At 45.1% G+C, this 25122-nt stretch overlaps 1 protein-coding gene across 2 annotated transcripts; it reads left to right on the top strand.

The window, feature by feature from the left end:
- Positions 1-6065: 6065 nt before the first annotated feature.
- ankrd50l (ankyrin repeat domain 50-like) lies at positions 6066-22942 on the top strand. Of its 2 annotated transcripts, XM_034561505.1 has the most exons (5): positions 6066-6281; positions 9707-9827; positions 9945-10522; positions 17642-17859; positions 18283-22942. In XM_034561505.1, exons 3-5 carry the CDS (start codon positions 10104-10106, stop codon positions 21825-21827), a joined length of 4182 nt encoding a protein of 1393 aa, XP_034417396.1. In that variant the 5' UTR covers positions 6066-6281; positions 9707-9827; positions 9945-10103; the 3' UTR covers positions 21828-22942. The 2 variants fall into 2 exon arrangements, with proteins under 2 accessions (XP_034417396.1, XP_034417395.1); XM_034561504.1 differs by lacking the exon at positions 6066-6281 and adding an exon at positions 9463-9620 and having other exon boundaries at positions 9707-10522.
- The last annotated feature ends 2180 nt before the right edge of the window (positions 22943-25122 follow it).

The raw sequence follows: 25122 nt of genomic DNA, 5'->3' as shown, positions 1-25122 counted from the left end.
CAGTAAAACTGTGATTTGATATCAGGAACTTCACACATCTGGAGATTTCTGGAAGAATCAAAATTCTTTGCGTATCAGATGACACTTTAGTTCTGGAAACTGCTCAGAAACCCCCCCAACTGTCAATAAACCTACGAAAGATAATATAACCTCATACATCCTCTGAATACCTGAAAACCTCTTTTTTTGTGATTGTATAGTTTCATGAAGCTGTGATTATCTTCACGGTCATTTTATACGGTGGCTATTATGGGGAATGACATCACCACAAATGAATACAACTTGGGTCATTGGGTGATCAAGAGTCTCGGCCTGCAAAAGATGCGCGGATCTTTTCCCCAAAACTGGGATTATCATAAAGTAGTCATGTCTGTGGAGGGGAGACTTGTGGGTATAGAACTCCTTTTTGTTCAGGCAGTTTTAAGTGATAAATGTTCACTTCAGTCTCTTACAAACCGTACGTTGTTTACCTGAAGCCAGGCATATGGGATGATGTCATTATGAAGTATTTTACAGCTCCACCGAGCTGCCACCTGTTTGGGCCGTGTCTTCGCTGCCAAAAGGCCGGAGCTTCTCAACGTCTCCTCAGAAACCAAGAGATGACATTACGTAAACTACGTCCGTATTTTTTAACACAGTCTACTGTTCAAAACAGAATAGAAATACATTTCAAAGATAGTTATGTCAAGATGTTAATCATTTATAGCAAAAAAATAGAGCGCACGCTGCTGGAGGCTCAGGAAGGGAGGAACGATGTAACCTTCAATCACGACAACTGAAAATTAGAAGGCCACGTAATGTTGCAAGACGTTTGCTCCATTTGTGTTTTGTTGGTTTTTATACGTTTTAAGTTTTAAGATTTTTACAAAATTGCCTCAAGCCATCAGTCGCACATTGTGCACATTCCTGTCTCTTTAACCTACAAGCACAACAAATTAAAATTTCACCCCAATGAATATTTGTGCACCGAAATACTTTAAGAACGACTGTCCAGAAAGGTCTTTTCCCCGAGCTTTGTCTACATCATTTTGTTGTGTCGGCATGTGTGTGTGTGCGTGTGTGTGTGTGTGTTTGGGTGCTTTCTGTGTGTCTTTACCAGACTGGTCCGCTGCTTTCTCTGACAGTTTGATGCGGGGCACCGGGGTTACATCTGAGGGAGTATATTTAGCGGTCACCGGTCTACAGAGGGGACGCTAGCTGGCACCATCTGGTCATGAGATCCAACGTTTATCTGGCACGGTCTTGGCCAATGTCCATACCTGCTTGTTCTGCAAACACACACACACACACACACACACTTACTGGGGGTCAAGCTACCCTAAACGACAGGCTGAGAGCAGATGTCCGTCAACCCTCCCAGTCCAGTTAATTAAGCAGAATCACAAGCAGCAAGGACAGACATGCACACACACACACACACACACACACACACACACACACACACACACACGCACAAGCATACTGTAGATGCCCACAGCCGGATAGCCCAACGGCTGTTTGTCCTTACTGCTTAGCTAAAAGGAAGAAACGTCCAGTACATACCTGTGTGTGTGTGTGTGTGTGTGTGTGTGTGTGTGTGAGAGTGTGTGTGTGTGTGTGTGTGAGTGTCAAAAGCTGCAACCACGGATGACAAAGTGATAGTATCATGAACTGATCTGTAGTTGGTGAGTACTATAATAATGATAATAATGTGGTGTTTATTTATTTAAATGTGTTTTTAATTATTTATTTTATTTTATTTATTTGCTTTTACTTTGGCCATGATGTTCAGAGAAGTAAAGTTGGAACATAGACACGTAGACATGATGTGTCCCTGGTGTCCTCTGAAATACACTCCTATAAAAGTACACACCCGCTATAGGTGAAGGATAGCATTTGATTTAAGTAGTAAAATGTGTGAGAGGAAACAGGCCCTCGTGTCATATTTATTTTTGCAGAAATGTCATTAATGTAATAAATAAATGTGTGTGTATGTGTGTGTGTGTGTGTGTGTTCAGCCTCTGGGGTTGACTGTGGCATCATATCAGTGCCGGTGAAGGGCCTCAGTGTTTCTCCGTCCATTGTAATCCCAGCAGCCGGTGGGGTGAAGTAAAGGATTGTGCGATCCAATGAAGCGTGCTGTTATCAGAGACTTCAGCCCCGGACATGAAGCTGACATCACCCCATTGCCTCAGTTCAGAGCTGCGTGATGCACAGCGGGTCACTGTGGGACGGGGAGGACCCCTGAAACCGCTGCAAAGCCATGTGGATCAGCTGCATCATCGGTTTACCAGGCCCCGGCTGAAAGGCCGTCTTTGGCATGGCCTCCTATCAAATGAAAGAAGTTTTGTTTGGACACTTGGCACTTGGACTATAATCCGACTTGGGTCTCAAAAAATCATGGAGGTTGGATTTACTTCACACTTGACGCTCTGAAGATTTGACTTGAAAGCAAAAAAACATTTGAGTCAAGTCATGCCTTGGCTTTGAAAACCCCTGAAATAGAATAATAATACAGCAGCGGGCAGCCTGGCATGGCCGCACAGCTCGACTATTCATTCATATTGATTAAGAATGAAAGATATTGAGACTGTTGGCATTCAGAGACTTGAAAGACCCGCAATTTGAACCTCATAAATCCTATAATTTACACATTTTGACTTTTTTTTCTTTCTAGACGCATCTCGATTTGTGGGTTTAAACAAGGATGCTCCTGCTGCATGACGTGGACATATTGGGAGCACTGGCAGGTTATTGAGACAGAAAACAACTGGTTTCTGGTCTGCGGCAGCTCACATGAAGGAGAGCTGGCATCATCCACATTTCAGTCTCAGGCGCCCTGCGGTGGACTCAGAGGAATACGATGAAACCACACCTGCACCGACTTATCTGTGCTGCTCTGCTGGACACAAACAAGAGGCAGGGACCTGCAGAGAGGCTGAAGCCAGAGGCTCCACTGGCAATGCCGATGAGGCTGGTTCACAAAGTGGACCTCTGGCGCCCTCTACTGGCGAAAAGACGGAACACGCGCAAGTTGACAGCTTTCAAGCAGTATTTTTAATTCAGTATTTTATTCAGATTAATTGCTACCTCAACCTATAAATTGCTCACTTAACCTATAAATTCAAGTTAGTCAGGGTTCAGCAGAGAGGGAATTAATGTAAAATCTGTCTACAGGTAAGCATGAAATTCAACAAATATGTATCACATTTCCAATTAATAAGATATGTCTACTGGAGCTCTACTGCTACCAGCACTACTGCTTCCAGCTCTACTGCAGCTCTACTGATACAAACTCTACTGCTACCAGCTCGACTGCTACCAGCTCTACTGCTACAAGCTCTACTGCAGCTCCACTGCTATCAGCTCTACTGCTAGCAACTCTCAACATACCCCTGAGCTCTGCCCCAGGAAGCTCTCCACCTGTCACCCTGCTCACACCAGTGTTTTAACATATATAGTGTTAGTAATTTTGAGTAAATCAAAAGCATTATATAGGTTCAGCATCACATATGTCTGAATCTGGAAGGATACACTTTCCCACTGTTTTTGAAGAGTCGGTGTGTTGGTGATGAGATCATCAAAGCCAGAATATCATTTACACCCACCCAGAAATGCACCTCTTAATGTTAGTATTCTACAAAAATCTCTATATATATTTTAGAAACAATAGGGAACAATTCACATATATATATATTTTTTTTAATGAAAACATACAGAAAATGTCAAGCGTTATTTTTAAATTCACTAATAAGAGATAAACCTAGAGGGCAACAACAAAAAAGAGATGAACTCTCGCTGCATGTCGGGGGTTTTAGGGAAGCATTTAATAAAGAGAACTGAACCCTGAGTTTCTTTTTTCATCCGCAACGTCGGCCTAACTGCTACTAACATGTGCCACGGGAAGTTTATACAGATTTTGAGTTATTTATATGAATCTGTGAATAAATGGATCCATCTATAAAAATGCATTTCGCCTCCACTCCCCGATGAAGTGATGGAGAGAGCTTGTATTGACAGTAATGAATTATTCAGCATTACAAAAGAACACGATGAGACATACGCAGAAAGAAGGAGGAGGAGGAGGAGAAAGTATAAGTTTAGTTACGGAGACAAATGAAGCAACATGTACATCTACAGAACCGGATTTATTCCTTGGTTATAGAAAAATGAATTATTCAAACTCGTCATAGGCCTGTGTGAGCCTGGTAAGGCTTTATTGAAGTTCAAAATGAAAAATCATGTTTCGTTTTTTGACCGGCTGTGATTGATTCTTAGAGTAAAACTTGAAGGTACTAATGTAAGATTTGTGACTTGTTTTGGCAAAATTAGAAGATCAGAGTCAAACAACATGAATTGCGAGATTTATTCACTTAAAATTGTCTCTTTCGCCATTTTTGACTTGTTTGGGACCAAAACTATTTTTCAACAAAATAAAGTATACTTTCTCTTTGATAAAATTAAAATTCCTGTTCTGTGGAAGTGAAGAAGAGAAAAGTCTGTCATTACCACACATGTCCAGTAGAGGTCTCTCTTGTAAATATAGTAGGAGACTGACTGACATTGATAAAAAGAAAATCATAAAACAAATGTGCTGTTTATTTTAGAGATTTGGTTCTGAAACGAAACAGCAGCATACAGGAGGCCAGAAAGAAATATAAAAAAAAGACCTGGTGTCACGATGTGCCTTCGGGGTCTCTTTTTATGTACACATTTGCACGGAGGAGAGATGAGCCCCTTTCATGATGTCATCATGTCAATTGCACGTTGTTGACAAAAGTCATTATTTTTAGAGAAGAGATTGTTGTGGTGTTTATAAGCGCATGTCAGAATGTGGGGGACGGTCTAACAGGGTGAAGAGGTCATTTCTCATTTCACTGTGAGCTCAGTCGTGATCGTGGGACCGTTTAAAGGCCCCAGGCCAAGCAGAATACACAGCAAAAGGTCTGTGGTTCAAATACAAATAATAATAATTATTATTAAAAAAAACATTATGTCGGCTGTGGATTCTGCTATTGGAAGAATACTTTAGGAAGAACTCAGGGCGCCTTACTGGGACAACTCAGGAAAGACCAAAGCAATACTTCCAAGATGTGGAGACCCCATTGGTCGCTTTGACAGTTTACATTGAAAACATGTTGGATCTGCTTTTTATGATCTGAAATGATCAGAGCCGGCTTCACTGCTTTATCTGCATGATGATCTATAGAGACCACGTTGTGATGGGATCACTACAGCCGAGACGCCAAATCCCACATACTGCCCCGCTTGTCTCGGGGCACTTGTTGGACCACATTGGAACTCGGCCTTCACTCTGGAACTATTCTGGGATGGTTCCTGCTGCAGCAGGGGTCACTAGGACCACCAAGACTGGTGAAAACTCCCTGTCCCACGATGACGACAGACAAAATAAAAGTGAATTAGATTTAATTTGTTGTCAATTTATTCAAATGTAAAGGCTTTTAGTTCATAGTTTGGATGACGGGCTGTGCCTTTAAAATCAGACGGGCCTTTTGGGCACAATTAAAAAGAATGAAAACCGTTGTGACAGTTAGTAATAAAATATGTATAAATAAAAGGTTATAAATCAATACTATTTTTTAGTTACTCTTTAATCATTTTGATTTAAAGTAAGAATGTTGACGTACAATTTCATATTTCCGATGCATTATCTCTGAATTCTGAGATAATACAATGATAAAAGTCTGCGTACTAAATCAGATTAGATGATAGCTGCAAAGTAAACAAAGATACAAAATATATATATATATATATATATATATATATATATATATATATATATATATATTGTAAAACTTTTTATTTTGACTTTGTATCTCATCATTATTACTTTAAAAAAAGGTCTTAACTGACTGACTACCTCCTAATTTTTGATTTAGCCTATTATTGTGTACATTTTACCACATGAGTCCATTTATTGTTATTTCATCTAACCTACCATTGACTTGCTCCACAGAACCAGACTGCGTGTTTACGGTCTTCCTCTCCAACATCCTTGTTGACAGCGTGCACGGAAGCAGAGAGAGAGAGAGAGAGAGGAGAGAGAGAGAGAGAGGAGAGAGAGGAGAGAGAGAGAGAGAGAGAGAGAGAGAGAGAGAGAGAGAGAGACGGAAATAAACGGACGAAATGATCCTCTGAACTACACGGGACTTCTCTCCTGCTTCACCTTTGACGTGACGGTGTGAAGGATTGTGGGAGTGGACACGTGATGACCATCCGGTGAAGCGCCGGTTTGTTGTCGGTACGGCGGTACAGACCGAGATGGGGCGCGTGCCTGTGAGGTAAGAGCGGCCATGCACCCGCGCGTCCGAACGAGCAGACAAAGTGGACTGTGTGCTTCGCGTGTGTGTGCGTGCGTGCGCGTGTTTTTTAGTTGTTGTTTACAATGGCGTCGACCTCTTGCTTGTGATTACCGGGGTTCAGGTCAAGACACGCATACCTGTGGGCAACGGGACACCGGACACTTGTAGAGCCCGACAGCGGGACACGCGGTGACAGCGCGGCCGCTGATTGGCTGTAATGGTCACAGTCGGTCATCCAGCACTATGGGCATCTTGAAGATATGGCACAAATTATGAACTAAGAATTCATGCTGGAAAACGCCGAGGCGGTGATTTAAAAAAAAAAAAGAAAGGTGAGTCAGGAAAAGAAAAATAATTACCTTTTTTTTTTATTTTTAATGTAACCGAATTCATCCTTTTGGGCGAGTAATTTAAAAAAATCCTTTTAAACCCTATAAATAAATAAATAATTTTCCGAACACACAAACAGTGTCTTACATTTAAACGGATCTACTGGCAGACATGGAATATAAAAATATAAAATATGTTGTCTTTAGTGCATAATCTTCTGAAAATTAGAATGATGTTATCCAATGAGATGCTTATGGCTACATAAATGCTTTGATGCAAATTTGACACAGTGTTCAAATGGTCTTCAGAGGCCATAGACTTTTCCCATAGAATTACTATGTAAAAATGCGAGTTATTTTTCTGTTCATGTGAATGAGCTTCTGGGGGATTGGATTATGGGTTGTTAAAGGAAACACTATGGCCAAGATATCGTGAAAATCTGGCATATTGTATTGTAAACCTTGTTTGCTCCCTGCTCTTCTTAGCCCCGCCTCCAACGCTAACCAGTTATCTATTCTACATCTATGGCGGGTCCTCTTCGGAGTCCATCGCCATAGTTTCTACCAGTTGCCATTACGAAATGGTCATTTAAAGGCCCAGTTACATTTGTTAAAATACCCTCCCTTTATGTGGGTTTTGGGGGAAGGGTTGTGCTGTAACTCTTTATTGTTGACGAACAGTTAATTTCTTGTGTGGTTCCTTTCCTTTTAAAATATAACGCTAGAGCCTTGATAGCATTAAGCTAAGCTCACCAGCTACAGGCCCCAGCTTCATATTTATTCTACAGACATGAGAGTGGTATCAATCTTCTCGTCTGACAAACTGTGGAACAATTTCTTTAAGCCAGAGTTTTCGAGGCAGTTTGGGGGTGTCACCATTCCTCGATTGAAAACCGTTGTCCCATCCTCCCCGGTTCTTCTTGTACAGGGTCTTGACTGGTTGCATAGCAACTTCCTTCGGTGCCTTTACATGCACTCAAGTAACCTGGTTACAGTCTGCTTTCTTTAGTAGGCTGTTCTCATAAATGTCATGTGAACAAGAAGCCTGGCTTTCCTTAAATGGGGGTAGAGGAAAAGAGAAACCTTGCTTCTCCATCTGGATGTGTCCCGGAGAAACACTCTTTTTCTTGGCCATGCGAGCGAGGTCTCTCATTGGCTTTTAAATGTGTACAACTTAGGGTCTTTTGAACAGAATTGACTTGATTTTGGTTTGGCTGCATCGGCCGCATGGCTGTGAAGACGCTGCTCCAGGATTTGGTTGCTGCTCGGTTCAGAGAGCTTCGTAAATGTCCACAAGCAATGCCGAGAATGTCGACAACTTCGCTGCTCGGTGTCAAGTCTTCAGCGCCCTGCTAAAACAACACATTTCTTCATTTTACCAGTTCATTGTCGGTGTATCGGCATCCGTTTGGCTGGCGGTGCAAGTGTCCCAACATGTGGCGTCTACCTGTGGGAGAATATAATGCCGCCGATTGGCTCTGACTCCCTTCACCAGGCAGATTTCATTCAGTGTAGCTGGTGTTTGATTATTCGTCGACTTTAAATGCACGGCGCTCTTTTATTTTGTCACAGAAGCCGTTGACATTCCTCGCCTGGAGTCCCTTTTTTTTAAAGGTTTATTTTATCAGAGGATCAACCGTCTTGTTTTTTTCTATTTTTTTCATCCACTTTAACAAATAGTAGAGTTTGCCGCTGATGGACACAGTATGCATTACCTGTGAATGGGCATGCTGGAAATTGTTCACAAAGCGGTGACGGCATGTAAAATCAGACAATTGTATCATTATTGTAATTTCTAAGGTATTTTTTGTCAACTATAAGGGCTAAGGTTTGATTTTGGCAGGAACTTTCCAAAGAGATTTTTCAGTCAGTTGCCTTGCATAATCTTTCTTTTAATAAAGCCCATAATTGACTTGCCTTAACTAGGGCAAACTGTAAATTGAATTATTTGATTTGGTTAATAAAATAAAATAAAAATAAAATATATATATATAAATAAAATGTTGGAAAATGATTTTTTACGTTTGAGAAGCTGGAACCGCAATCTTTTTAAAATATATTTTCTATGCTCGATAAATTATGAACCGATCATCCAAAGTGACTCAATTCAGTCTCTGTTGAATAATCAATTGTTTAGACTTTACATGATTTAATCATCTAAAAGGAAATCATAATGAAATCAAACTAATTCCCAGAGCCGTGTCGTGATGACAACAGCACCTCAAAAGATTAAAAAGGGCTTTTTATGAAACAAAACTTCAATACCGCGATGTTACTTTACATCACGGTATTTATGACAATAAAAGCCTATAACTCATGACATGAGCAAAGAGGTGGAGCTGAGGCGTCCCATAGCCGGCAGCTAGGACAAACGCCCTCAACTTTTAACCTTCATTTAATTTAAAGGTACAGTTGTCATGACTGGGGGCATTGACTACAGAGACCACCTGCTTAATTCTGCTGTAAAGTTGGCCATTTTATTATGGGAGGGGGGGTTATGGGGATCACCTTGCTTTTGAAGCCGTTTTTGGCACTTCCGCATTGGCTTCATTTTTCAGAGCCACGTGGTGTAGTGTTGCCCTGTGTCTGAACCTTGACCCCAGGTAACCCCTCCCACCTGTCAACTGTTGAATCGGCCACACTAGTCCTCTCTCTGTCTCTCTGTCTCTCTCTCTGTTTCTCTGTCTGTCTCTCTCTCTCTCTCTCTCTCAGCACTGCTCTCCTGTGCTTGTCCTGACATGCACAGAAACACCAGGGGAGGGAGGAGTCAAATAATCCCCAAACAGGAAAAACCGGAGAGCATGAGAGACAGAGAGATGGAGAGAGGGAGGTGTGAGGGTTGTAAAAGAGCTGAGGGCATGAGAAAGGGAAATATCATTTTCAAGTCTGCAGTTTTGGATCGATGCTCGAATTCTTGAGAGCAGCGGGACAGATACTGACTGTAGCTGTCATTAGAAGACGGGAGGACGACCCCGTCTTCAGGGGAGGGGTGAGCGACTGTGTCATTATATCTGTGAAAAACATGCTGTCAGTTCCTCTCTTGACTTATTCCTTTGTGATTTTCCGACTGAACAGCTCCAAGAACTCCAGGAGAAGCACGCCGAATGCCGGCAACCACGGATCCTCCTCTCCGCTTTGGCGCTTCGTGCCGTGCAACAAAAAGATCCCGACAAATCCAAATCAAGACGCCGAAGAGGTGACCCACTAGCTCACTCAACCTTTCCCTGACTCCTCGTCTTGTCAGAACTACGCCTCGAGGCCTGCAGGGGGAAGGACAGCCACTGATAACGATCACCTGATGCAACACTTTCAGGAACCTTCGGTGTGAGGAAATACCCCCAGCTGTCACAAAACCAAAGGTGTCACCAGCTGCAGCTCTCCCTACAAGTTGGGCGTACGACTACCGGAGGAGCATGGGAATTGGAGTAAAGAGCAGTGAGTTCTCCCCTGGAATTCAGACGCCCGGGAACAAATGAGTAGCTGCGGATTTCCCAGCTTGCTCCAGGGACGGCGTTTCTACTGCCGGGAATGGGCCCTGGACAAGCTGCGGCGCTGCCTGGACACCCGCTCCGTACCGGGGCAGCCGCCAGGGCTGCTGGTGACGGGGGGCCCCGGCACGGGGAAGACCGCCCTGTGCACCGAGGTGGTGTGGCCCACCTCGAAGGCAGGGCTGGCGTTCGGGCTGGCACCGCGCTGCCTGGCGTCCCACTTCTGCCAGCGGGAGGACCAGAGGAGTACTTCCCTGTGGAGGTTTGTCCTGAGCCTGGTGGAGCAGCTGAGGGCCTCACCTCTCCTCTCTCCTGGGTACGAAGAGATCCTCAACAGCCCGTCTGTATCCTCTTGTCTGGAGCCTGTCGCCTGTCAAAGAGACCCCGACAACACCTTCAAGAGGTTTGGATCTCTTTTTTTTGGGTGTTTTTTCAATTTCTTCCCTAAACAATGTTAAACGTTTTTAATGTGACAGTCACACGCTTGATCTGAAGAGGGTTTATCTTTAGAGGTTACCGAATGAGAAGGAGAGGAAAGCTTAAGGAAACTGTAGCAAGCCTGAAACCCATCCAGGCGCTCTGCATGTGTGTGCTTGTTCAAGAGCGAGGCTCAACGCAGCACGACGCACGCGTGCTATCGCATTCTGTAAAAGGGTGATGGTTGATTTGAAAGCAGGAGCAGCGGAACAAGGTTACATCTGACCCGAGTCAGCGGGCAAACAAGTGGTTTTGTTGGTGAAAACAACAAGCTGGAGAACCTGCGCCACCAGTTCCCTTTTTTTTGTGTTTGGCAAATTGACAGTTTCAACATTGTGGTGACCCGAAACATCCAACGTGGGTCGTCATTTCAGACGCCATAACCCTCATCCTGAGAATGAATCTATTCTGTTGTCGACCAGACGAGCTGTGATTTGAGATCATTGTGATCTTAATGCTACACAACATGGATAATGTGTCATTTAAAGCCTTTTGCTTCAGTTCGACCTAGGGCCGGATGGTTAAATCAATATAGCAGATGTACCTACAATACACTTGTTGTTATGCTATGGAATGGCGTGTGTACAACAACACTTAAGTTTGCATGGTGTAACTACATTGCACAAGATGATTTTGTAAAACGATAAACTGTAATTGACCCTTCGCAAAGTCCCGCTCCCCACACTTCTACTCCATCAAGGAGTCAGAACTACCATGGAGCCCGCACTGTCACTAACTTCCCTCTCTGAAGAACTATTCTCTGAAGGGTCTACAACATGCTTTGGAAGGAGGATGTCAAACTGATTCAGCAAAGAAAAATGCTAACGATAGAAGCTAAAGCTACAGGTCCCAGTGTAAAAGTGAACGGCCACATCCCCTGACAATGAAAATAAGGAAGAACGCTCTTTCTGTAAAGCCGATTAGGTCTTTATTCACTGTAGCGTGCTTCAGTAGTGGTGCTAAGGCTAGTTAATCATGTGATAACAGACTCTCCTAATGTTGGCGGCGTAGATCTTTGCGAAGAAGCGTAACATCGATTTCCCCTCCAACTTCTCCGGATAACAAGTATCACTATTGCACCACGTTTAACCATAACTAGCCCACAAAAGCAGCCTAGAAATTAGGAAAAATGTGAAATGACTGCGGGACTTAGCAAAGGGTCAATTCTGATATGGTACAAGTTGACCAACGATGATTTGACCTATCACGCACTCGTTGCAATATTAGAAACATGCATATACATGTAAAAAAGCTCCGCCCCCACTCAAAAAAGAGTAATTCAGTCTCAAACACAGTGGCAGCTCATGTTGTGGGAAAAAGGTCCATGAAAGCTTTACAGCTGCGTCCAAACAGAGGTGTTTTTCCGCAGGCGTTTAGACAGTCAAGGGACGAAAAGAGTTTCAAAGCCTGTAAATGTAAAACCCATTTGGCCATCACAAGAGAGGCCATGACAGGCACAGGAAAATTGACGGCAGCAGCTATTCTTCTTCGTCTTATGTTTATTTCTCCTCTCATAATGCGGCCCATTCACAGAGCACACAATGGGCCTCCACTCTGAATGAATGCTCCGATGTTATTTACGACACAACTTCCCTCTCAGCCGGGAGAAGAAGAAGAAGAAGAGGAGGAGGAAGAAGAAGAAAGAACAAAGAGGTGAAAAATGCCTCCGGTACCCCAGTGACCGTCTCAGTGGCAGTCAGCGAGGTCGCCCTCCTCTCCGGGACTTTTTCTTCTTCTTCTTTTTTTTCACTCTCTCCCGGCGTGTTTACTCTGCGATGAGTCTGAGCCTCTCTACGCTCCTCCTGTGTTTGCGTACCTCTGGTGTGAAGTACCGAGCTGGATTCCTCACTCCACTCAGACTGGCTCGCAGCCAGACGCTGTTTGTGTTTGGAGCGCTCGTGAGAGAAAGTGGCTGCGAGAGAAACCTCGCCACGTGAGGATCGCCGCTGACCCGCTGTTGAAACGTGGGCTGGGATTGGCCGGGGGGGGGGGGGACAGGGGACGCACATGTGATGCACATGGGACGCACTGTAATCTCCCAGCAGGCCGGGTGGCAAGTCACCAGCTATGTAAAAGTAGACAAAATACTACATTAGAAAAGTAAAAGCCCTGAATTAAAATAATGGCATTGCATTAGTACAGAAGTGTCATCAGCAAAATGTCCTTTTAAAGCATGTCAAATTGCAGAATGGCTCCTTTTGCAGTGTTATTATAGAATATGATGTTGTTATCACTTATGACTGCACGACTACACTATACTACAAGAGCAAGCTAATGTTGTAGTACATCCGTGTGGAGCCAATTTGCGATACTTTGTATACTACGGGGTAGACTTGTAGTATAGTACATGCATATATCATGTTTTCTTATGTGAAAGGTAACTAGTAAAGTAGAAGTATAACATCTCATAGACTGGACATACTTTAAAAAAGGGTCAGTAACGCTGGAGAAAACAGGAAGAGTACGCTACATAAATGTATCCAACCGAGAAAAAAAACAGCCCAGTGTTGCCAACTCTCTCCCAATGAAAGCGCAGCTCTCGCTCTAAAAGTCGATGAATCTAGCGACGAAGTGGGCCACACCCTTCAGGCCTCGCTTCAAAGCCACTCCCACAAAATGATCATCATGGACGTAAGCAACCAACATGGGCTATTGTTAGTACTGTCAAGCCAGCAGCTTGAGGAAGAACAATTAGGTCATGTGTGGACTGCACACAGGTAGACGGGCAGGTCGGGTTCTTACCCACTGCGGTTACTAAATAAATGCATGAACGTACTTGGTTACATTCCACCGCGGCCGCAGGAGTCAACACATCATAGGGATCACATGGGCTGACACGTGACTGGTTCATGAGATATGAATCTTTGCTTCGGTGGGCCTCGCCACCGTTGGTGTCACAGGGAGGAGCTCTATCCATCCATCCATCCATTTTTCAATACCGCTTATCCTCATTAGGGTCGCGGGGGCGCTGGAGCCTATCCCAGCTGACATAGGGCGAAGGCAGGGGACACCCTGGACAGGCCGCCAGTCCATCGAGGGCAGGGAGGAGCTCTAATAATAATAATAATAATACATTTAATTTATATAGTGTTTTTCAAGATACTCAAAGACACTTTACATTATACACCGTAGACACAGCTACGAGGAGCAATGCAGGGTTAAGTGTCTTGCTCAAGGACACATCGACTAGGGCGGGGATTGAACTGCCAACCCCTTGATTGAAAGACGGGCATGCTAACCACTGACCCACAGTCGCCCCGATTTCTCTCTCTTGATTGACTGCTACCGGACGGCATGTGGCACACTTAACGGTGAACAGGTAGCGTTGTGATGTTATTGAGGGAAACAGCCGCCCGCGCGGTTTCAACTTTTCGCTCACTTTTAATGAGGCGCTGCCGAGGAACGGAAAGTAGGACACGAGCATAATGCACTGCTTTACAAGTCGGGCACAAATCCTCACGCTTGCATGCTGACATGAGTAACATCCATTGTAACCATGGTAACTAAATGCTCGTAGACACATTTTATAGTTGTATTTCTTATATATGGTTTGCTTGACTGTTGACTGCAACATTTCATATCCTATTATCCTGTGGTTGCCCCACTTCGCTTTTAAACCACAGACTATTGACTTTCATACTGTAGCCCGTTCTTAGTGCTGCCTATCTTGCCCAGGGCACTATTGCTTTTTTCTTTTTTTCTTATGTCTGTATGACGGACAAGTAAAATAAAAAATCTAAGAAGAAGAAGACGTGCACATCAGTTAACGGTGTAGCGTCGGTACAGAAGTAGTTATACGGCCATCAGGTCATCCCTGTCTGACCGTTGCTCTGGAACTCAACACAACGTTTTCATGTGTTGTATTATACGGTGCATTTCATTACAAGTAAACGTCATGTTTCATATTCAAATGCATGCAGCAACGGGTTGCATGCAGAAGAAAAGGCAACGACATCAAGAACGGGTACGAGGAGCGACTGAATAACCGGAATAACCCCACAAACATAAACTACAGTTATAGTATAATAACGAGTCACGAGCCTGAGGAAAATAGCGGGGCCATCGGGCCGTTTGTTCCAGAGAACAGGACCAGGACCCTCTCCCGGTCTGAAGCTGGCTCCGGGTTTCATTTAGAACACCACCACCTGAAAACTCAGCTAGTTTGTGACACGCTAACCTCCACAAGCTGAATTGAAGCTCAGGGTCAAAGGTCACCCACCGTCCAGTTACCAGGACCGTGTGGGCAGAATGGAGCTGAAAGCCTCCACCAGCAACAAAATATCATTAACGCGTCCTCCTGCGCAGACCTGAACGTGCACCCGGTTTAGGGAGTGTCGCCACAATCCGATGACTAAAGCAAACAGAGGTATGATAAGCTTGTTGTAACCCAGATGTAGCCGTCACCCGAGGGCAGGGCTTAAATCTACTTTTAATTGCATCATGTGCTCCTACGATAAAGGTCAAGGCTACCGTTGAAGGCAATGTGTTGAAAGTAGGAGTAAAAACGGACTGCAGTGGAGACGAGCCGGAACTCCCTGGAGGCGGCTGTGGGTCCGGGGGGTGGGGGGCATGGCCGTGGAGCAAGACACCAATGATGAAGGGGGACATGTCAACATAAACTTGTGTTATCAGCTCTTGTGCACATACCAGTTGCGTATCTGGAGTGCCTTCCAACCCACAAACTGTGAAATAAGATAACCCAGTTTGTTTTTTATTGTTTATTTTTGTGGGCTGCATAGAAAACGTGATTCAACACGCCAATCAGATTCTAACCGCCCTTCATATGTCACATGAAGGCTCATTACAATGCAAGTGGGTAGAACTACCTTTGCAAAGTTGCGCCATATGTTTGATTAGAATGCATCATATAAAGCCAAATCAAGCAAAAAGTTGATTCTTCAAGCCTCTCAACTTTGCAGATTTGCTCTTTTTTTATTTTTTTTATTTTTTTACTGTGTTAATAGTATTGTCAATAAAAAATTATCGGGTCTTTTTTTTTTTTTTTTTTCATGATGAAAAATAATCTTTGGTTACTTGCATTCCCTGGAGAGTTTTTAAAATAAATTATTGGTAGCGTAGCCTCACATTGTTATAGTAGATGCGGGGCCACCTTGTCTGAAAGACCGCCTCCACTAACATCTCAATATTTTTATGTATTTATTCATGTATATAACATTATACCCCAGGGGAAATTAGACATGCTATTCCACACAGCAAATGCCATTATGAATTGAGTCTCATTACTGCCGAGGCTGCTTTCTTCATTTCTTATTTTATTCATCATGAAGAGGTGTCAGGAAGTGGGCGGCTTACTCTCTGCTGAATCATGTCCTCGGCTAAACCCTGAACAAATGTACATGTCGCCGCCATTACGCAATGTCCATTATGTGAAGACAGGTTACGGACAGTTCAATACAGGAGATAATAGTTACCTATTATGCTTCAGAATCAGAATTGTTGTAACACACAATTTCTGTAGCTCAACCACGGCCCATTTGTTGCCAAAGTCTTATCGTTACGGATGACTCATTTCTGTGATAAATACCACCCGCTCCCTCGCATATGTTGACTGATACTTTGATGTTGACCTCAACGTGTTTGGTCAATGACCCGACTTTCAGTAACTCAACTTCACAGGCTTCTTTCTGCTTTCTGAGCTGCACCGACGCGTCCGTGCAGCGTCTGTTTACAGGTCGAATGACCTTTTACGATAGAAAAAAGAAGAAAAAAGAAAAGAAAAAAAGAACATAACGTTTTTTTCTTTACGTTTTTAGCGTAAATTCTGTGTTTTAAAGACTAAAGTTGACTGGACCTTCTGGTCGTTCGTAAAATATAGAGCGTAACAATAATGACAGCACACGCACAAAGGTGAACCCTGTGTTTGTTGCGTGATGATTGAGTTCAGCCTCTGTGTGACCCGTTCGCACCAGACTGCTGTCACAGGTTAATCACTGTTTGTGACCTGTTGCGGTAGATCGCTGTCTGTGCTGACGGAACACAGCAAACAACCTGGTTTGAAAACGCATTGTTAAATGTGCTCTCTGACTTTCTTACAATGGAGATTCAGTATTTTGCTGCAGGTAAAGTGTTATGCATGTGTATTTGTTTTTTGTTCATTTTTCTAAAGTTATAAAAGACACCACCAGCATATCAGAACAACTCTCAAGCAGCGACTTAAAATTAAAAGTTTTATGGGCAATGATTCTAAAAGTAGTCGGTAATCCAGTAACTACTGCTTTCCAACCCCCTCCTCCCTTCTCTCCCCCCCCCCCCCATGGCGCTGCTTGGTTTTGCGTGGACGCGGTGAACATGTTTTCCTATAATAACTAGTATTACCATACCCTTCTCAAAGCATCATCATAGGTGTAACAAAACAGTAGTGTGTGTCTTTGGCTCAGGCATGTTTCTCCTGCAGCCACAGTAATCATCTGGAAGCAACAACTTTGTTTTCTCAAGGGTCCCCTCTTCCCTCGTAAAAAAAGTTGCACTTTCATTATGCAAGCTCTGTACCGTAATCTTGATGACTGACTGCAGGATTTGATTTCTCGCATAAATCCGTCGTTAGTTTGAAACAGCTCTGGGACTAAAGGGTTTTTACACAAGTAGGTGAGTAGAAATTAAATCAAAGCTCAGGCATGTTACATTGAGGGTTTTTTAAGTGTCTGGAAATTATAGTTGGTTAGAGTACTTCAAAACGTGTGTGTGTGTGTGTGTGACATAAACCTGAGTCACCATCCGATCACAGCAGGGTGCGGGTGCTTATTGTGCTCTTCAAAGGACAATTGCGATGGGATATATGGGATTTTGCCAAGTCAGGAATTCTGTCTAAATATTCCAAAGTTTAATCACAGTAGCAGGTAATATATGTGATTGTTGTTCCCCAGCTGTATTTCAATGCTAAAGGTTTGAGGTAAACATTGTGTCGACATTATAATGCAACATGTCAGTGCAAAAGGATCAACCTGCTGTGTTTGTGATTGTAAGTACACTGCAGACATTTGATCTCTTTCCTTGTGTGTCTCGGCTCTTTCTCACATGTCCTCAGAGCAGTGTTGGGACCCCTGTTAGACCTTCCTCCCCCCGCCCGGACTCTGATGGTGTTGGTGGACTCCCTGGACGTAAGGGAAGGGTCAGACGAGGAAAGTGGAAGGAGCGGCTCCATTGCGCAGCTCCTGGCCACCAATCAACAGCTGCTGCCCGGCTGGCTGCTCCTGGTCTGCTCCGTCCGCCGCCACAACAAGGCCATGTGCAAGATGTTCTCAGGTGTGAAGAAAGAGGAACTCTCCTTACTGGGATTTGCACTTAGACACTGATTGAGTCCTTTTTATGACAATTGATTCGTACCAGACTACTTATTTTTTCTGGTCATTTTAACATCCACATTAACCACGTGTCGAATAAAGAAATACAAAGTTGTCCAGTATTGGCCTTTTGTGTAGCTACAGCTAAAGAGACTAACTCTTGTTAAAAGCTGGTATTAGGTTGAGTGCTCTGGTTATACGCTCCAGCTTCACTTTACTAACATATACAAATAAATAAATAAAATTAAAATAAAGCAGAGAAAGAAAATACCACTTACTAGTTGTTAATACCTGAGCCAGAGAACTACCAACATGACATGACACTGGCAAAGTGTGGATATAAATTGGTGTTAAGAAAAGCTGCTCTATCTCTTTCTGTGTTTAGGTTTTCGAAGGATCTCTCTGGACGATCTGCGCAAACCCCCGCCGGTCCGTGACGTGCAGCAGTACATCCTTTGTCGGCTGGATGAAGACACCACCCTTCGGCGCCAGCTCACCCCTGACACGGCCGACATGCTGAATCTGCTGCACATTAAGAGCGGCGGATGCTTTCTCTTCCTGGAGCGCGTGCTGGATGGTGTGGCAGGTGCACTGGTGGGTCTTAGGGAGATCCGTGACATCCCCGGGACTCTGAATGGCCTCTACCTGTGGTTGTGCCAGAGACTGTTCCCCCGGGGGCTCTTTGTCTTCGTCAGGCCGCTCCTCAATGCTTTCTTAGCTGCCGCGAGGCCCCTCACGCCTCAGCAGCTTTTCACGGCAACATGGACACTTGACACCTCGCTCAACCCTCAGGACTTCCAGAACAACCTCCGAACCCTCTCACCTCTCCTGATCGATGGCCCTGGGGGAACCAAACTACTTTTTCATGCCAGCTTTGCTGAATGGCTTACGGACGTTAAATATTGCACACAGAAGTACCTGTGTAGCAAAAAAGAGGGTCACAGTATGCTTGCCATGGCTTTGACTTTACAGGGACCCCACCTGGACATTGAGGACACTTGCCAGCTCGCCAAATATTTAGTTTTATCAGATCACCATAAATCTAACCCATCCTTATTGGCACTGTGGATGCTGTGGGCAGGTGTGCCTCCACTTACGCCTAGTGGCAGTATTGTCAACCCATCTATAACCCAGCCTCCTGTTCTAGTCAGTCAGGAAGTCCTTCAGCTGTTAAAGAGTAGTGGGCTCATCTCTGCAGCCTGTCTTTCAGATGCAGACCCAAGTGGTGGAGTGCATTGTACAGGTGAAGCGGGAAGTAGTTTAAGACAGGCCTTTGAAAGGGACGTGTCTGTAAAGAAACGTCTAAGCTGTGGGGTCTCTGTAAACCAGACTAGTTCTACAGATGGACAGATCTTGCTTGCCAGCGCTGCCCACGAGGGTTCTGCAAATGTAGCCAAACTCCTCCTGGCACGCGGAGCTGATCCACTGGTCAGCGATCAACAGGGTCAAACGCCTCTCACGTTGGCTTCCAGGCAGGGCCATGTCGAAGTGTTATCTGTGCTCCTGGATTGGACCAAGAGCCGGGGGCCAGAAACCGCTGTGCGGATGATGGAGCATGTCGACAGCGAAGGCTGGACAGCACTGCGCTCTGCGGCTTGGGGAGGACACGGCGAGGCCGTCCGACTTCTGCTGAATGCCGGAGCAGATGTGGATGGATGTGACGCGGAGGGTCGGACCGCTCTCAGAGCTGCTGCGTGGGGGGGGCACGAGGAAATTGTCCTGACCCTGCTGGACTATGGGGCACAGGTTGACAAGGGTGATAGCATGGGCCGCACGCCGATCATCGCTGCTGCATATATGGGACATCATGAAGCTGTGGAGATATTGCTGGACCACAGAGCAGAAGTTAACTTAGCTGATGGAGACGGGCGCACTGCCCTGTCCGTCACTGCCCTCTGTGTTCCTACAGCGGCTGGGGTCAAAGGTTATGGTGAGGTAGCAAGTCTGTTACTGGAGCGTGGAGCAGATCCAGGACACAGAGACCATGATGGAATGACACCATTGCTGCTTGCAGCCTACGAGGGCCATGACGACATAGTTGAGCTTCTGTTAGAAGCTGGTGCTGATGTAGATGAGACCGTTGGCCCCAATGGCAATGTCCCAGCAGCAGCGGCTGTCACTCCCCTGCTGGCAGCTGCAGCAATGGGCCACATGAAGACTGTGTCACGGCTGCTTTTCTGGGGAGCGGCAGTGGACGCCATCGATTGTGAAGGCAGAACGGCACTCTGCCTGGCAGCGGCAAGAGGTAGCGTTGAGGTGATCCGCGCCCTGCTGGAGCGAGGCCTGGACGAGAACCACAAGGACGACCTCGGCTGGACTGCACTGCACGCTGCTGCCTGTGAAGGCCATCGGGCCGTGTGCGCTTCTTTGACGGAGCAAGGCAGCATGGCACGTGTCGGAGAGATGGACATTGAGGGACGCACCCCTCTTATACTGGCTGCCCAGGAAGGTCACTGGAGCACCGTCAGGCAGTTGTTGGACAGACGTTCTCCCATTGATCACAGAGCGTACGATGGTCATTCTGCCTTGAGTGCCGCCCTGCTGGAGGGCCATGTTGATGTTGCCGAGCTGCTTATGAGGCGAGGGGCTGATACTGATGTCCGGGACGCAGAGGGAAGGCCTCTGCTCTACCTCCTGGTGTTGGAGGATCGCCTTGAAAAGGCTAATCTCCTCATAGAGAAAGGAGGGGTGCCCCTGGAGTCCCGGGACTCTGAGGGCCGTACAGCACTTCACGTGGCTTCCTGGCAGGGATGTGTTGAGATGGTAGACCTATTACTAAAGCATGGGGCAAACCCGAATGCGCAGGACACAGAGGGAAGACCACCAATCCATTCAGTGGCTTGGACCGGACATGCTGAAGTAGGACATCATCTCCTTAAAACCAGTGGTGTCATTATAGACCTTCCGTGTCACCAGCGGGCAACAGCTCTCAGCATCGCCGCCCAGGAGGGACATGCAAACATTGTTGCAATGCTTCTGGAAAGAGGTGCAAATCCCAATCACATGGATAAATATGGCCGTAGTCCGGTCAAAGTGGCTGGCAAACACAGGCACTTTAACATTGTCAGACTCTTGGAGAGCTATGGAGCCAAGCCATACGTAGGCCCTAACTCTAGTACTGCCTCCCCTTCAAAACCCAACAAGATCCTCTCCTCGGGCATCTTCCAGAGTAATGGAGGTGAAGTGACAGCTGCGACCTCCTCCTCTTCAGTATCTTCTCCCGGCTCCACCGCCGATCGATTCCACTCCATGCAGAGCTCCCAAACCTCATCTACCTGCCACTCGCTGGCTACGGTGCAGACGGTGCCAGCTGACAGCCTCAGCTTTATTCAGCAAATCCAACAGCACTCCCTGCCCCGCAGTCGTAGTCGTCCCTCCACCCTCCCCCCGCCAGGGAGCTCGGGCATGGGCAGCCTCCATGGAAGCAGTCAGAGGCGTCACAAAGGCAGCCCTCCTTCCACTGTTTGCACCGCCGCTGCCATGGCGCACACCTGCGAACTGCCTCAGAAAGGCTTGTCGTCTGGACTTGAATATCATGACAAAATGAGCAAGCAAAACTCAAACTTAATTAAAGCAGACAGGACTACTTACGCTGGTGGCAAATGGAACTCAGTCATGGCTTCTCTTGGGATAATGCCGGGGCAAGACGGCCCTGCGGCAGGTGCTAAAAACAGAGAAAGCCCTCCTCTGGGCTACCCATACAGACTACAGAGCCCACTTCAAGGGGAAGCTTGGGATTCTCTACCCCAGAAGAGCATTTTGTCACCTGCTTGCTACAGTTTTAGCCCAGTCCCACCTTGTAGTGCCTTGCCGGAGGATGTTATCGGTATGACAACCACCGACCCGCAACTTAATCTGAAACAGGCCATTAAACTGCAATTTGAAGGGCCCACCAGTGCAGCCTTATACAAGAGAGAGACACCCCTGTGACTGGTATTCCAGTATGTGAAGTTAGCTATTTGCTCCACATTCTTCAAAAACTTCTTTATTTAGTTGGAGTATGTGGGTTAGTTCTGAAACAAATAGTTCATTCTAAGTAAATTAAGTAATTTAAATAAGTAAATTATCAAATATTCTGTGGTTGCAGCATTTCAAATGTGAGGATTTTACAGCTTTTCTTTGTTTTTAAATATTATTTTACATTCACGTATTGGGGTTTAGTCATAGTTATTTTGAAAAGATGTATATTCACAAATCAATTGCTAATGCTGCGATGTGGGTGTTTTCAAACACTGTGTGGTACCAAAACAAAAATAGTCTCTGGTGGTGCAGAAATTGTAATTGTAATGACAACATCTTTGTTTTAGGTGGGGTTGGACATTTTTGCATTTCAAAGACGAGGCCGTTTTCACCGTGTACAATAACTTTCTGGGTTCAGAGGAGAGAGGAAGTGCTCTCTCTCTCCACCCCCCTTCAGAAAATCAGAGGAACAACGAACTGAATGGCATCAAAGCTCACATTCCGGCCTTTCCGTTGCCGGTTTTGTGTGTTGAGCAGGGCTCTCAGACAAGATCGTAATTATTCATTTAAAGTGTAAAGCATAACTATGTTAATTTTCAAAGCATAACTTATTTGTTTGGGTTGAACAGTTTGGGTTACGTTTTAAGTACAAATTTTAAAGCAGTAAACAACTTAATTTGAGAGCTTTAGGCTTGTACCTTGATCTTTACTGAAGCCTTTGATATTTACTATAAACTGGTCTACACCCCCCATCGGCCCGTTGCTCCCGACCAAAAACTGTTTGCAGGAAAACCAACAAACCGAGGCCCGACCCAGTGTGGGGTTTATGATACAAACCATAAAAGACAGCCAAGTGTACTCAACCAGTGTGTGTGTGTGTGTGTGTGTGTTAGAGAGAGTGTGAGTGTGTGAGAGAGCAGTCAGGAAGGAGAGTGAAAATTGCACCATAAACACTGGGGGTGGTTTGTAAATTCCAAACTTGTACGTTACTCACGGAACAATTTCTAGTTCTGTATCATTTTTGCATTGGGTTGATATTGAATTGCCTTCATTCATTAAAGTGGCGAACAGTGCCATAAAACCTGTCTACCTCTCCCCTGTCTGCTAATTTGTGAATATTTCATGTACTCTACTACCAACTGTCACAGGAAGCATCTGATGTAGGAGCAACATGCAGAGATGAAGGTCTGGCACTGGGCACTGGGCTTGTCGGTGGCCATCTGGGAGGCTGAAACCAAGCGCTTCTGAACACTTTGGAAACAGGCCGAGGTTTTGTGATATGTTATCTGTGAAAATCTTTTTGGTATTTGGACCTCGGGAGCCACATGGTGAAAAAAGCACACAGTCTGCTCCCTTTTGCTGTCTGTGTGTGTGTGTGTGTGTGTGTGTGTGTGTCTGTGTGTGTGTGTGTGTGTGTGTGTGTGTGTGTGCGAAGAACTTCACAAAACAAGAGTTTTGAAGCTAAAACATTATTTATTTATTTTCACCAACATATTCATCTCCCTTCAGTGAATTAGAATACCTCATCATTTCAGTACCCTCCATTATTCGTATTTTCTGCCGAGGACTAGACATTGTTATATCCTGAGCTGCCATTTAGTTCAGAATATGGACAGAAACCCCACGGAAACATTCATTGTTTCAGGAAGACTTTAAAAAAAAAAAAAAGCTGCTCTGTGAGAAAAGCTCCACATAATGGAACAAAAGCAAACCCCAGATGTGTGGTGGGACGTTGGCCCTCTAGTCGCGTGTTTAGGAGGTAGAACGTTTCCCTTTAATGTACCACTTAACCATCTCCGTGAAGACTTTGACCGTTTTTTTTTTTGCTTCCATTCAGAAGAGCATTTTGAAAAGCTCAGTTTTCTGTGGTGGAAAATGGCAACGTGCACTGCACTTTTATTTTAGTTCCCATAGTCAACTTCGTCTCCCAAGGTGACTGTTTGGCTGCGTAGGCCAGCCACAGGTTGAGCTGACAGCTGCGCTCTAATAAGGACCAGCTGCAAAGGAGCTTTCAACCACTCCGTTGCTCTTTAATAGAAACATCAGCCCACACAGATCAAAAGCATGGGTCTGTTTCACACTTTTTAGCACTTATACATCAACTTCTGGGGAATACAGCAACATTGGTATTTGCTTGAGACCTGTGAGGATCGGAAACTTCCAGCCTCTTCTGTCAAAAAATCACTTTACTTTAATCCAGTCATGATCGCGTCGGTGTCTTGCGCGTAGGAGTCCAGTCATTTCCATAATTCCTCCTCCACAGCTCAAGTGTTAAGTCAACCTCAATGCATTGAGCACAAATGATGATGTTCTTATATAAATGCGTTCGTCTGTAGTTGAAACGCCGCTTGCTCCCAACGTACGGGTTGACGAAGTAAGTGTTTATTTGAAGAAATGTCGCAAGTGATGGTTGTTTATTTCTTCAGCCAATCAACTGCCGACATCTGTTTTTGAGGCCACAGCTGAGGCAGTTTATGAGTGTTCAAATCTGGATCATGTTAAGTGAGCGTCCACACTAACTACTGTAAATATAAGAGCCCAGTATGGAATTGGGCGAGTGAAAGGGAGTAATGGAGGCTTCACAGTGAACTGGGAGAGAAGCCGGGAGCTGACTGACTGAGGAGCAGGAAAGCTGGATGACGACGGGACGACCAGCTGGCTGGAGAACAATGGAGGAACAGGATGGTTCATCAAACCAGGAAACAGCTGATGGGAAACAGGTGAACCTGATGACCGGGGCACAAGAAAGTTAACTCGGTCCCACTCTTTAGTAGCACCTGGTGGCAGTGGCAGGAAAGTACAACACATGTGCGCCACACAGCAGGTTCCCCACCCCCCCACCACCCCATTACATTTGTGTTTCATGAAGGATGCTTTAGAGATTGCATTGCTTTGATCAGCTTTATTCCTCCAGCGTAATAGCTTCTTAATATTACACTTTAACAAGACTTTTTGTCAGGGTGTTATATTCTCAGCAGTATATGTTCTGCTAGAATAGATGTTGAGTTATTTTAGATATTAGATATTGTTTTCTCCACTGTGGCTAACTGGATTTTTAGCATTCAAATGGCATTTGAAGTGTCCATCTCCCACTCACTGATCAGCCCTTTGCAATTTGCACAGTGAAGATAGCCCTTACTAATCTCTTAAATTGTTAGTTTACGTGAAGAACATATCAGAGAGGACCCCATCGGGATGACCCCGTGTGGGGTTAGCTGGCCTACTTTATTATTGTCCACCAAATACATCGTTCATTTGACTAAGC

The sequence above is a fragment of the Cyclopterus lumpus genome, chromosome 21, assembly GCF_009769545.1.
Source record: "Cyclopterus lumpus isolate fCycLum1 chromosome 21, fCycLum1.pri, whole genome shotgun sequence".
Lineage (NCBI taxonomy): Eukaryota > Metazoa > Chordata > Actinopteri > Perciformes > Cyclopteridae > Cyclopterus > Cyclopterus lumpus.
The sequence above is the reverse complement of the archived record's forward strand: the minus strand, read 5'-3'. Positions and strand labels throughout refer to the sequence as shown.